Source organism: Colias croceus, chromosome 7, assembly GCF_905220415.1.
Source record: "Colias croceus chromosome 7, ilColCroc2.1".
NCBI classification, from domain to species: domain Eukaryota; kingdom Metazoa; phylum Arthropoda; class Insecta; order Lepidoptera; family Pieridae; genus Colias; species Colias croceus.
Genome location: NC_059543.1, coordinates 1,352,994 through 1,367,946, shown reverse-complemented (window position 1 = coordinate 1,367,946; position 14,953 = coordinate 1,352,994). Strand labels below are relative to the sequence as shown.

Genomic DNA, 14,953 nt, shown 5'->3' with positions numbered 1-14,953 from the left:
ATGGCGCACAGATGGTGGTGTCTCCTCCATACGTAGGTAGTAATATTATCTCAATGAATGTACCACTTTAATTATTTAAAACGACCATACCTTGTCGAAGAATACTGCCTAACTTTATTAACCCTCTCTTTCGTCTCTGACATTCTAATAGTCAGTAATTCCTGCTCATCCCTCAGTTTCTCATCCACACTTCTCTGTAACGCAGCATCAGCTAAACTCGTTGGGTTCTGCTCACGAAGCAAGTGAGTGATTATCTCTAATATATGCATGAAGTATTGCTTCTCGTTTTCTGACGACATGTAGAGAATTATGTCTAGGATTCCTGATTGGTTTAATGCCCAGAGTACCTAAAAAAGAAACAATTTGTATAGTTGTTTCTATGTGGGATGCATTGAGAAAAATAAAATTATTTAAGAACAGTATATTCACTACATAGAAATACAAATAAAATGTAGTTGAAAAGTTGGAGTCAGAGAAGTTGGTTACATACAAAATATACAGGTGAGGCTAATACAAACAGTTAAAAAGTGTCATTTTTATCCTAATTACTATACTTTAAAATTTAAATAATTAATTTATTATTTCTTTTTGGAAGAGAATATATTTTTTTTTAAATAATAAAATAATAATGATAAAATTGAATACCTGATCATGAATACTAGCATCATTATCTGGTCTCCGCTCTTTGTCCAGATCGGCAGGTACATGTAATACATTCCTTATTAGAATTAATATCCTTTCTATTACTAGACCAGTGTCTTCATCTCGTTCAGACCAATCCTATTAAAATTAATATATTGATAAAATTTATTCACAACAAAAGTTTTATAATTGAAAAGGTAATTGGTAGAAACTTGTAAGTTACTAAAATAGGTAGTTAATTGTAAGACAAAGTTAACACTTATGTATAGCGCCCGGCCAACTTCTTGGCAAAAATGTAGCGTGGTGGGGGAAGTTTGCGCAACAAGTTTTAGTACATTTTTAAATACGCAAGCTTCCCCCACTACATTAAAAGTGGCCAAGTGACTTGCCGACAACTATAAGGTAAAGTTAAATTGTGTTCAATTTTCCCTGTCTTATCTGTAATATAACTTTTAAATTAAAATCAATGATTCTTATTGAAATTAAACACTGTTAAATACATACAATTTCCAGTATTTTAGTCAGTTTTTTAGCGAACACCTGCCAATTCTCAACTTTACTAAACGCCTCTTCTTTATAAGACTGTAGGTGGGATAGAATTTGCAAATAATTGTGTCGAGCTGTTCTTTCTACTGGCACTTCTTCTCTGAATAGTAATAGTGCTGGGTTTGTTAAGTTAACGACTAACCTGAAAAATATTAATATCATAATATTTGCAATGCTTGTCCTGGCTTAGGTTTAGATTTCTATGGGATTGAATGTATTTACTATAAGCAGGTATGTATAAATTAATTCATTGAATTCATATTGATATACATACTTATTGGTGAGAATATTAGGACAATGATTTATTGGATTTTTATATACAAAGCACCATAATATATCTATAATGTGCGCCGTATTAAAATAGATATAAGTTGTATTGTTTACTTACCTAAGAGTTACATCAAAAAGTTCATTGTTTTCCCAATGGTCAACTAACATTGGTAACAAGTCACTTTGAAGAATTTTAGTCTGTCCTAAATGCCTTCGAATTTCGTGATCCTCACCATCCCTGCGCATGTATCTTATTAAATCTTTAACTGTATTTAATGTGAAGTCATCTATCATGTATTTTCCAGTCTTTTTATTAAAAGTTCCAAGTGCATTGCATGTTGCAGAAAGTTCAGCAGACAGTAAGGAACTCATTTTCTAAGTACTATAACCCCTTATCAATATCAGAAAGAATGTAAAACACTTCTTAAATCATAACAAAAACCTTTTATTGATTTAAATTCACAGTTTAAAATTTTCACAAAGTTTACTTCAGTGACAGATTGACATTCAAAATACCGCGAAAATGGTTTTTTTTTTCTAGTCACTATTTTGACGTTGTGGATACAAAGCATTTGAGTGGCAGATCTCTAAAAGTAGTTTCGGTATATAGTTAAAACTTTTTTACGATCAATAACATATCATTAGTTAGGTACTATCATTAATGAAAAAATAGTAAATTTTTATATTTTATTTTTAAACTTATTAAATAAAATCGAAGTCGAAAGCATAATCTTATGTTCCATAGTATAATGCAAAATCGGCCTAACTGTCTGCCAGTCCCTGTATGCTTAGATCTATAAATCTGCGTAACGTACCTATTTTAATGTATTCTATCTAATTATTGTATAATATTATGATATTATGAATGTTTCTCGAGGAAGATTTTAGAAAATAATTTGTTAACGTTTAGTCTAAGTAGGCGAAGCTACATAATATGTAGATTATTACGCTTAATACTTCAATCACTACCTATCACTACATAGTATAAAACAAAGTCGCTTTCTCTGTCCCTATGTCCCTTTGTATGCTTAAATCTTTAAAACTACGCAACGGATTTTGATGCGGTTTTTTAAGTTATTGCATAGCTTCTATCGCGGGCCTTGAGCGCGGGGACCGAATCGAGAAATTCCGTAACGAAAAAACCTCACGCTCCCCACTCCAACGGGCTCGGAGGTGTGGCTTGAAGGCATGCTATGCAATATATGCTTTGCCGCTGTGTTTGCCGCGGCAGTCCCCGAGTGCCACACGTCTTTTTTTTAAATATATAGAATGATTCAAGAGGAAGGTTTTAGTATATTTATAATTTAGTAGGTTTTAGATAAAGCGGGCGAAGCCGCGGGCGGTAAGCTAGTATAGGTATATAAGAAGGTACATACGTACGCCTTTATGTAAGACAATACAATTAAATTACAACAAGCAACTAAATAAGTACACTGTCAGTTTTATTCGGAACGATAATACGTGCGCAGCCGTTTAATTGACGCCGTAACAGGCTTTTAGCCGCGTTCGCATTGATCTCCACGAGAATACAACGGGGTAGTGACTAGTGATGTTCTTTGTCTATAATAATTATGTACTGAATAAGGAGGTTTGTTTTGAATTAAAAAAAAAAGTTTTCGAAAATGATGTCACCAAATTGATTAATATCATTTTTTAGATTGACGCTATAGATAAATTTAATTTGTTTTGTAATTAAGTTGCTCATTGTACAAAATTATGTTATAGTTGGAAAATAAACAGGATATCAGAATGCTCTAGTTCGACATTTATTTTGGAACACTTGGAACCACCTTGAAACACTTCACTTTATATCTCCAACGTCCAATTATTCGTTATCTGTATATTAAAACGTCAGTTGTCAAACTTACAGAGATTGGCGATATCACAGGGCGATATCGTTTAAATTTTGAAAGAAAATATTCGATTTAAACTGGCAACATGCGTACATCACTAAGCTCATTTGATCTGGCGGGAAGCCAGTTGGATGGAGGTCCTGGCGTACTACCAATCGGCAGGATTATCTTGCTCCAATAGCGATCGGGTTTACAAACTCATGTATGTAACTTTTATGTTTTTTATCAATTCCATTTAACTACCTTTCTATTTCTTGAATGTTGTTTTGTTACAGCACTATCAATTTTTAGATTTCTTTTTAGAGATATTCTTTGCAGTGGACTTTTGCAGAAGGTGTAAGTACGTGTACTACCTACAAGGCATTGCTTATAATATCTGCTAGTTACTAATCTATTGTTTTAAAAATTTTATAGGAATTTGACAGGTATACTACTACCTACATAGAACTAAACATTTTACAAACAAAATGTGGGTACCTACACGTAGTATTTGTATTCTCTTTGGTGGGTACACAGACGTCCTGGGCCTATTAAAATAAGGTAAGTCGTGGTACAAATATTTTCATTTATTTAAATAACAAAATATATCTCGTCATTAACACGAATTTACATTTTATTTATCACGTCTAAAACAAACGTGTAAGTAGATACCCTTTTTAATTTGCCTTCATTATACGTGTATGTTAATACACGGTATACAATTTACGTGTGTGTCTTTGAAATATTTAAAAACTAATCAAGCCTACCATGCTACCCTCTCTGTAAATACCGTCTACGTAATCACTCTAGATACGGTTCGCGAATCACGTCGCTTCTGAATTAATACAGCCGCGAATTCAATTTTTCAATGTTCTTTATTCATAATGGGGGAAAACGAGTATTAATATGACGTTTGAATAAAGACGTTAATAATGTATAACGTTCTTGTGGAACCTTAACGTTAGTGCTGATTTACACAGGGTCAGTAACTGACTACAAATTCGAGGCAAATCAGTGCTGACCCAAAAAAAAACCCTGTGTAAACAGATTTGAAGTCAGTACAGAGGCTTGAAGTCTATGTAAACAGTTAAAGACGCCGAAATTCGGCGCCGCGACTGACTTGTCTACTGATCCTGTGTAAATCAGCACTTAATTTAGTTAGGATTAGCCGAAACAACAATAGTAATTTCAGGTTTTGACATCTATTATTGTAGGATAGGATAGGTAAATAAAAACTATAGCATAAAAAATAGGTACATATCATCAAATTATTAGAGGCGTGTTGAAAACAATTAATCTGACAACATAGGAGTTAAATGCTTTATTGTATCAAAGATGCAAGCGAAAACAGCAATTTCACTAACTCGCGAAGTCTTAAAAATGTTCCAAACAACGCCGCACATACGAAACTAGAGGCTATTAATTACAGCATACGAGGCATAATAAATAAAACAAAACTAACTCCGCTTAACAAATGTGCTCATCCTTCAAGTTGTGATATACTCTAGACGGCCATGCGTAATGCTAAGCGACAGCCATTTTTCTATAAATGCAGGAAAATTGCCGTCGTATTTTCGCTAGCGTGTCCTTAACTCGGAGACAGGGGGATTATTTCGTAGGAATTATATGGGAGCGAGATAATTTCCTTAGAATTATTGCTTTGAGCGTGTTATCTATTTTTTTTTGCTTTGTAGCAGACGGATCAAAATAAGTTTCATCAATCAGAAAATAGTTATATCACAGATTATAATAATAATTAATAGTTACCTACCTACTGCTGTTTGGCTTAGTTGGTAGTGATTGGTAGCCTTCCAAGCCAGAGGTCGTGGGTTCGATCCCCACCCAGGGCAAATATTTGTGTGATATAATGTCTCTGTGTCTGGGTGTTACTTATCTATATAAGTAGGTATTTATTTGAAACTATATATATGTATGTATATCAGCAATCTCTCCATAACACAAGCGAAAGCTTAGTATGGGATCAGATTGTGCCGTGAATTTCTCCATTCTTCATTCATTACAGAAGTACCTACATTAAAGAGATGTTTACAGTTTCCTACTTTCTTCTTACAGTTTCAATAACTATCAATTATTAATCTGTGGTATAAGCTCGTAACTTAGCCTACATCCCTACTTAATATTATAAATGCGAAAGTAACTCTGTCTGTCTGTCTGTTACTCAATAACGCCTAAGCCCTTAACTACTGAACCTGTGTACCTACTGAACCAATTTGCATGAAATTTGGTATAGAGATATTTTGATACCCGAGAAAGGACATAGGATAGGTTTTATCCCGGAAATCCCACGGGAACGGGAACTATGCGGGTTTTTCTTTGACTGCGCGGGCGATGCCGCGGGTGGAAAGCTAGTTTATCTATACTGATAATATAAAGCTGAAAAGTTTGTTTGTTTGTTTATGAATGCGTTAATCTCAGGAACTATAACTGGTCCGATTTAAAAATTATTTCGGTGGATAGCCCATTTATCGAGGAAGGCCATATATAGGCTATATCATCCCGTTAGGGTCAACCGGAGCGGAGCCACGCGGATGAAACCGCGAGGCGCAGCTAGTATTGAATAATCGTGTGAATTACGAGCATCAGCACGTATTAGTATAAAGCATTCACATTATATTCTCACCTATGTTGATAAATAGGTATTACATAATTGGTATCTATTTCACCAATCTTCCCGCAAGTCAAGTGCGCCTCCCCGCTGTCCTTCTTAATAAACATTCGGAAGGAAAACGATGCTATTAAGGAGCGTAATATATCTCTCAGAACGACGGTTTAATAGTGGTAGAAAAGTAATAAATGCAATTAAAGAAGCATAAGTAAAAGTTGGCGGTTCGCAGCCGTCGCAAGAAGTTTTGCCAATTATAACTAATGTTGGAAATGTTTAAGGAGCTCATAAAAATGGCGACTTTAATTGTGTTAATTAAGTTTGTACGTGTTCTTTGAGCATTAAATTGTAACGATTTCAAAAGAGCAAAAGCTGTATTTTCCCTTGTGGATTTTACGGAGCATTTTTCAGTTGAAGTTAATGAATTTACAACTAATGAAGGATGTAATGAATGATTGTATGATTAAGAGCTTAAAAGGGTAGTATTTAGTTTCTTTTTGGGTAGATAGTTATTTCGCTGGTTTGCAAGAATAATTCTAAAGTTCAACGAACAGGATATTTGAGGTAGGTAACATAGATTAGCTTAGAAATTAAAGACTTTTTAACGAATTTTAAACGCGATTTATTCATTATATTATTTTCCCGACGTTTCGAACACTTTACAGCGAGCATGGTCACGGGGAGAATGACCGTGACCGCGTGACCTGAATGAATAACTTGCGTTTAAAATCCGTTAAAAAGTCTTTAATTTCTAAATGTATAATACACGCGTTAAATCAAACACTAGAAAATACTATAGATTAGCTTAATTTCTACATTAAACTATGATATATGTTATTTAAATAAAAAAATAACCATAGACTTTCAAACTTATTTAATTATAATCAAAACTATTATCACTTTATACATACAAAGGCATCACAAACCACAAGCAACCGCTCTAATTAAATCCAAGTTCACATAATTCAAAGAGTAAAAGCCACTGTTTCGATTCCATTTCAGCAATGAGGCTTCAGAATCGTATCGCACAAACGGTCAGGGAGCTTCTCAAAGCCGCAGTAATACTCTAATGTCAAGAGTATTTCTAGCTGAAGCTATATGCAGGGACGTACTTCGGTTTTGTGGGGCCACACGCGGTAATGTATCCTTCGGCTCTGCGGAAAAAGGACATGATATAAATATATTTTGTAGTATAGTTCCATGTACCGGAGTGTTAATACACATTTTAAAACCTGCTTTGCACAGTTAGTTGTAGATTTTAACTTGTTTTATGACAAGAAAACTCATAATAATGAAAACCAATTGATAAATAATGAAAAATTAAAGCTCATATATTGAAAAATAAAAGTTTCACAGCTTCTGGATGTGTTCACAGTTCAGTTTAAATTATCTGTCAGATAAAATTTTATATAATGTATAAAAATGTACGTCAAATAGTTTTAATTAGACTATCATAAATTTAACATTATCGGCAAGCGGTGAAACTGGCCCTTAAAAACTAGTGATATTTTAATGATCGCCGTCTTGAATCTGTTCTATATTTTTAATACATAATACCGGTAAAATTGAACAGTTCTAGTTCAAAATATTAGCAATTTATAATCAATATGAAGAAACAGAACGTCACAGAACGTTAGAGAACACTAATACATATATAATAAAATCTAGGTAGTTAAAAAATGAAAGAAAAAATAAAACTTGGGGCCCCAACCGTGCCGCATTCGCATCTAGGAATCCGTTTGAGCTCCAAGCTTGGGGCACCCGTTAATGGGCAAAGTGCCCCAGTAAGGACATCTTATCGCGGCTCCACTGAGTCACATTTAATTGTCAAAGTTTTATTGCCCGCCCTAATTACAATATTGAGGTAGAAACTGATAAGGCGGCTGGCGGGTGCTCGGCTTTTGTTCGACGTAACTGTATTGTCTGCAATGAGATAAGTTTCATATTTTCTTATGTAACTGTGTGGTCTTTGTCGAAATTTATGGTAGAGATTTGATTGTACGTTTCGTACTAAAAACTATTGAAATAACGAAAATTACAATAAAATAATACTTTCATGTAATTCTTTCACTGATATTAAAATAATGTATACAGGGTTATTTGTAAAACACCGGCAACCTCGCAGGACAAGATAGCTAACATCATAAGTAACAACATTTGTTCTACGACTTTTGGCATAACGCAATAAATTATTTTTAAATGATTTTTTAAGCTTTTATTGTACTCTCCTAACATTTGTAAGTCTATGTTCTATTCATTATCGAAAGGACGACGCGACGTCCCCTTTCCCCTCCCGTTCGCTTCTTGTTTACGTAATTTTTGAAATGCGCGTAGAGTTTATAATATTCAAACGGAAAATTAAATGAATATTTATTTTTGTATGAAAATAAAATCTAACAAATTATCAAAAGTCGTAGAACAAATGTTGTTATTTATGATGTTAGCTATCTTGTCCTGCGAGGTTGCTGGTGTTTTACAAGTAACCCTGTATAGGCATATATTTTTTTTAGAATAAATAAATCTACTTAAATAATTACACCAAATTATTCCAACATGATCTATTCAAGAGAATCCACTTGTTTAAGCTTGTTGTAATAACTGAACGCAATTCAGAATGATAACCTTTTAATGAATATCATAAATTGTTGTTTCAGTTTTAATCTATACTATAATATTATAAAGCTGAAGAGTTTGTTTGTTTGTTTGTTTGAACGCGCTAATCTCGGGAACTACTGGTCCGATTTGAAAAATTCTTTCGGTGTTAGATAGCTCATTTATCGAGGAAGGCTATAGGCTATATTATTATATCATCACGCTACGACCAACAGGAGAGGAGCCACAGGGGTGAAACCGCGCGGAGCAGCTAGTTAATTATAATCAAACAGAAGGTATTTGATTGAAATACTTAATTTCTCAATTAAATATTATACATTTATAGCATTAATAATAAATAGAATTTATGTACCTACGTAATATAATTATACGATAATTTTATATGAAAAATAAGTTACTGAAAATAATGCATGTTTCTACGTGAGTTGTTAGGATACAATTTTTTAATAATACCTTTATAGAAGCGTCAAATTTCATTAATCTTTAATCTTAGATAATAAATGAGAAAATTTTTAAAAATTACAAAGGAACCACAGATAAACTTTACCTACCTTTAAACGCAGATTTTCCCAAAACTTCAGATCTCGAGAAAATGTAAGTTGGTATATATCTTCCGGATTAGCAATAGATTATCAGGTGAAGAAATCACCCTCCAACACATTTTCAATTTACTTTTATAGTCTCTAGAATCGTGGGGTAAAACGAATCATTGCATCGAACCGTTGCTATCAAGGAGCTATAGTGCTGGATACAGCATAGCATTCGGTTATTTATTACATACTAGCTTCCGCCCGCGACTCCGTCCGCGCGGATGTCGGTCTTCGCGTGGATGGTTTGTTTCTCCATTTTGAGTAACTCTGACAATGACATCTTATAAATATCTATCTGACCCAAATACGGCTAGGCCTATAATAAATTAATAATACGCAACGTGTGTTCGCGGTTCTACAGAACAACGTCTATGGATAACTGAAAAAGTAAGATTATTTTTTTTTCTACGTATTTTTCCAGGATAAAAAATATCCTATTTTAGGCCCAGGATAATAAGGTATAATTATACCAAGTTTCATCGAAATCGAACCGGTAGTTTTCACGTGATGTCTTCACATACAGACAGACAGACAGACAGACAGACAGACAGACAGACAGACAGACAGACAGACAGACAGACAGACAGACAAAAATTTTTTTAATTACATATTTGGGTTTGGTATCGATCCAGTAACACCCCCTGCTATTTATTTTTTCAATATTTTCAATGTACAGAATTGACCCTTCTACATATTTATTATATGTATAGATAATAAATCTGTAAAAGGGTCAATTCTGTACATTGAAAATTACTGGATCGATACCAAGCCCAAATATGTGATTAAAAAATTTTTTGTCTGTCTGTCTGTCTGTCTGTCTGTCTGTCTGTCTGTATGTTCAGGCATCACGTGAAAACTAACGGTTCGATTTCGATGAAACTTGGTATAATTATACCTTATTATCCTGGGCATAAAATAGGATACTTTTTAATACGTAGAAAAAAAATCTTAATTTTTCTTAATTTTTCGCGCGGACGGAGTCGCGGGCGGAAGCTAGTTAATTAATAAAAAGGTCGTATTACATTTTATAATTATTATAGATGTATTCCTATATTCAATCAGGTGCAAATTAGCTAAATTGCCAGTGCATAGAACACAAATTAGAAAATTGAAACATTAACAGAAATAGTTTTATTAAATTCGTAGTTTTTTTTTTTTTTAAACCGGCGAAACATTTAGCATTCAGAACTAATAATTCGACAATAGGTAGCAGTTCAAATGATTGTTTATACTTGTGAATCCCAACCGCTACTTTTTTCCCCATCGTCTTTCTTTTTCTTCTGTATCACTTTAAAACAAAGCATTTGCATAGATGGTAAATGTTCATGGGCGGTGTTGCTTACCATTAGGTATCATAGCTCAGTTGGATCAAGTCATATCTAGTCAACCCAAGATCCACGGTTCCTTATCTGCTTTGATAGCATTACCTTTGATCCTTGCCGCGATTTGCACGTAATATTTTAGAAAACTGCATTACGTAAATTGAAAAGATAAGAGCAAGAGATGCGGTCGCGTTATGGTGTGTTGAAATGGAGACATCGCATTTATTAAAACATACACCATGTCTATTATCTATACTACGAATACAGGAGTATAATAAAATGGAAAGTTTTGATTAATGGATCCTTAAAACATCAAGTAGGTAAGTATATTATCCATACGAGACATAGGCATATACAAAGGGAGTTTTGATAAAAGCAGGATCCTTGTAACTAAGTCACGCCATAACTTCTGTGTGGATTTTGACGAAATTCGTCAGTAGGTATATAATAGTTTATGTACCAAAAAACTCGAAATGTTTAGTATTTTCTATATAGTGAATTATCCACAGGTGAAACTGCGGGGCAGTATTGATATAGCTACATTGTGTATTTTAATGTTGTAAGTATATAGGTACTTGAATCTATCTATATCTATAGAAATACGTATCTATAATAAATATAGCTTAATATTGCTGTTATAATTTTATAAAATTTTCACGGTCGGTTGGTCGGATAGTCAATTTTATGTTATATAATAAAGAATATTTAGAATTTTAAAATCACAGTAAGTTTTTACAGAGAGGTTATGTTATTTTAATTAATCCCGAATTTAAATCATATTATGTCTTGTTAAACGGGTTAAGTAGACCTATTAAACATATCCTATTAAAAATAACACATAATCAAAACAAAACAAAGAACATAATCCTCCAGAACAATAAAGCACACCACAATCACGCTGCCAGGGGTAAATCACTGATGTAGCTAGTTTGAAAAATGGTTCTCCAAGGAAGGGCCTTTTCCTCAAACTAACTACAATTCCTTCCAATTTACTTTACCGAATTGTGTTGGCGATCCAGTCGTATCACGTACACGCCAGAATGAGATAGGTAATCTATTTTATTTATTTGATATGTAGTGGATTCTGTTTTAAAGTTGCATGGTCAAAAATCTCTGGGTGCAGAAGTTCTTGTTTGACGTGAGACGTGTACGAATATCTACTGTTACACATTTATTGAAAACTAGCTTTCCGCTCGCGGCTTCGCCCGCGTTATCAAAAAAAAACCCCGCATAGTTCCCGTTCCCGTGGGATTTCCGGGATAAAACCCGTTTTGTGTGCTAAATTTCTTTGTAATCGGTTCAGTAGTATTTGCGTGAAAGACTAACAAACATACATACACAATACACATATATGCATCCTCACAAACTTTCGCATTTTTAATATTAGTAGGAATTAGTAGAAAGGATGTTGCTGCTAAATTATGAAGGATTTGTAAAAGTATCATTTAAGAAATAAAAATAAAATCGATGCTCTGTTCTGATAAGCTATTTTCGTGTTTCATCAATAAAATAAAATGTAAGCATTCAATTCGATAAGGATCACCGTTATTATTTTTCCTTCTCCCAATTATTTTTATTTATTTACTTTAAGGAAGATAAACCGGAAGCCAGAACATAAAATACTTATTTCGACGATTCTATATAAAAACTAATCTGAAAACCAGAATATTGGAATTACGAATTTATTATTTAATACTAAACGAACGTTATGCACCGCCAAAAGCGGTTTAAAAGTATGAATTTATGTATGAGTGTGTATTTCCAGAATAGTAAATATTTAAAAAGCCTAACACGGAACTCCCATTAGAGGGTTAGCCTACCCAGACAAACTAATGAAGCCTAATTGACAATTGCGGGTGTATTTCGAACGGTACCTCTCGAAAATGGTCGGGCTGCTTTTCAGAATTTAGACTGCAATTACGCCATGATTTCTCGTTATTCAAGAGCCTTTATGCATTCAAATGGTAACTGACCTTTACAATAATCAGTGACGACCATTTGCAGAGTAGGTACTATCTTCTCTATTAGGTTATATGTATCTCGAATATGAGTTATATTTTTATGTTCTGTACAAGTTCTGTACATTATCAATGTGAATTAAATAGAACAGTTAGACTTTTTTTTTCGGTTACTAATACTGATAGCAATTTTATTTTATTTATAGCAAAACAAACATCAGACCAGAAGGAGTGAAAATGATCTGGTAAGAGGTATCTCAGTCGGCATTTATTATTATCATATTATGATAAAGATTTTATACTTTGTTATTGGACAGATAGTCAGCCAATCATTGACTATCAATGAAACATTGAATCACAGTTAATATTTTTGTATTCAAATTTGCAAATTTTTGAAACATAGTCAACTCAATACCATAGTTTACAAAACTAAAATATAAATCAAGGAAAAAGTGGAAACTCATCCCAAAAACGCGTTGCGGAAATTTATAAAACGGCAACCCTTAGAGCTGGCGAGGCACTTTATCCGCGACGATAAAATTTACATAGGTCCACGGATCGAGCGGTCGTCGTATAAAAGTTGTGATCTCTCTAGAAAGTGGAATTGCTTGGTATTTTTGTCTTTACCCAGCAAATGTTTCATGTATTTCTTGTGGCAATGATTGTTGTTATAAAGTTATGAATAAATAGATGCCAAGTAATGTTTGTTATGTAGAAGTGAGCGAATATTAAGATTTTGGAATTACATAATTGGAATGTTAAGCAATAAGTTGCATGGAGAATTTGCAGCAAGATCCCTGAAGACTTTTTTTTGTTCTTGTTTTATTTATGTGTGTCATGTTTTTATTAAGATGAATAAAGAAAAATAAAGTCTGTTAAGTGACGTTCTATCCATATTTCACTTTATAATGGTAATTTCAAAATCTAGGACCATTCAATTTCAGGACAATATTTCGACACTAATAGCTTTGTGGTAGATCCTAATTTCATGAGCCAAAACTTAACCTGAAAAGCACGTCCCTGTCATAATAACAAAATATTATCATTTCCACTGATTTTCAGACAATTTTATATCTACACTAATATTATAAAGAGGAAAACTTTGTTTGTTTGTTTGATTGTAACGAATAGGCTCATAAACTACTGGACCGATTTTAAAAATTCTTTCACCATTCAAAAGCTACATTATCCACGAGTAACATAGGCTAGATTTTTATCCCGGAAATCCCACGGAAACGGGAACTATACGGGTTTTTCTTTGAAAACGCGGGCGAAGCCGCAGGCGGAAAGCTAGTAAGTAATAAAATCGTTATACTTGTCGCGTAATACGTGTTGTAATCGTTGTACTCATAATAATATAAAGTTAAAGAGTTTGTTTGAACGCGCTTATCTCGGAAGCTACTGAACCACGTTCAGAAATTCTTTCATCATTGCATAGAATATATATAATAATCTAACAAACATAATTATATTGTTTCATTATATTTAAAAATTAAATATAAGGTTGAAGATATGCCGTTACCTGAGAAGACATATTTTAATTAATACTACGTAAAATAGAAGCAAAAGCGAATTTTACTTGCCCATTACAGAAAGTTTTAAGTGTCAAATTCGACCCAGTACCTAGGTTAGGTTAGGTTTGAACTTTGAACTGCGACCCTCACGCACGAGCCGAGCGAGCGAAGCGAGCGTGCCGCGGCAGCGGAAGGCGAGTGCCAGAACCGACTCGCTATTGTTTTACTTGCCCAAACCTATATTGACTGAATGTCTGCTCTTTAAATGAGTTAATAAGGTTATTGACTGGTTCAGGGTTGTAACATATATACTAAATACTAATGTACGAGGAGAAGCGTCAAAGAATATGAATTCGTATTAACCATATTATAGTACGTATGTCGTATACACCTATTATTTAAACTCGTATTCAACTTAATAGGCCCTAAAACCCAGCTCAAATCTATAAAAGCAAGCAATACAATGCGGATGGAAACAATTTCGAAGAATACTAAACTCTCATGAATCACGTATCTACGTGTAACTTGGGTCGGTATATTTAAATAAAGCTGGATTAGGTATCAAATACAGGCAAATTTTCTATTGTGCTGTTCGAAAGATTTCTATGTCAGTAAATCTTTTGTGTTCTAAATCCAAGCGAGTAAGGTATAGTTTAGTGTACAGCGTAATGTAATAGAATTCTGGTTATTGTAGACTTTTATTGATTCTGATTTGTGTGGGTTTTTGTTCGTTTATACTTCAAATTATTATTACAATATTTTCTTCACAGTTGCTTAGCCTTTGAGATTGAGTATTCTAGCTGAAAATCGAAAGTTTTGGACAAAATGATGCTGAAATCAATAGTACCTAATAAAATAATAATTAATAATATAATTAATGTAAACAGACCTCTGCTTATGTGTTACGTACCTATGCTTACAACGGAGTTAGATTAATCTTTGGAAAATAGACATAGGCTACTTTTTGTTAAAAAAAAAAAATAGAAATTGATGTCACTGAAAGTTACGTGATAATATTATGATATGCGTGCGAGCGAATCCGC

At 33.5% G+C, this 14,953-nt stretch overlaps 1 protein-coding gene across 1 annotated transcript in view; it reads right to left on the bottom strand.

Annotated features, from left to right (window-relative positions):
• The window catches only part of LOC123693191 (protein timeless homolog), a 38,109-nt gene extending 36,159 nt beyond the window's left edge, over window positions 1–1,950 (bottom strand). Inside the window, exons 1-4 of the mRNA XM_045638192.1 lie at window positions 1,577–1,950; window positions 1,147–1,330; window positions 646–780; window positions 91–347 (exon numbers count right to left, since the gene is read on the bottom strand). Coding sequence (XP_045494148.1) covers window positions 91–347; window positions 646–780; window positions 1,147–1,330; window positions 1,577–1,830 — 830 coding nt within the window. The 5' untranslated portion in view covers window positions 1,831–1,950. The remainder of the gene's footprint in view (window positions 1–90; window positions 348–645; window positions 781–1,146; window positions 1,331–1,576) is intronic.
• Between the last annotated feature and the right edge of the window lie 13,003 nt (window positions 1,951–14,953).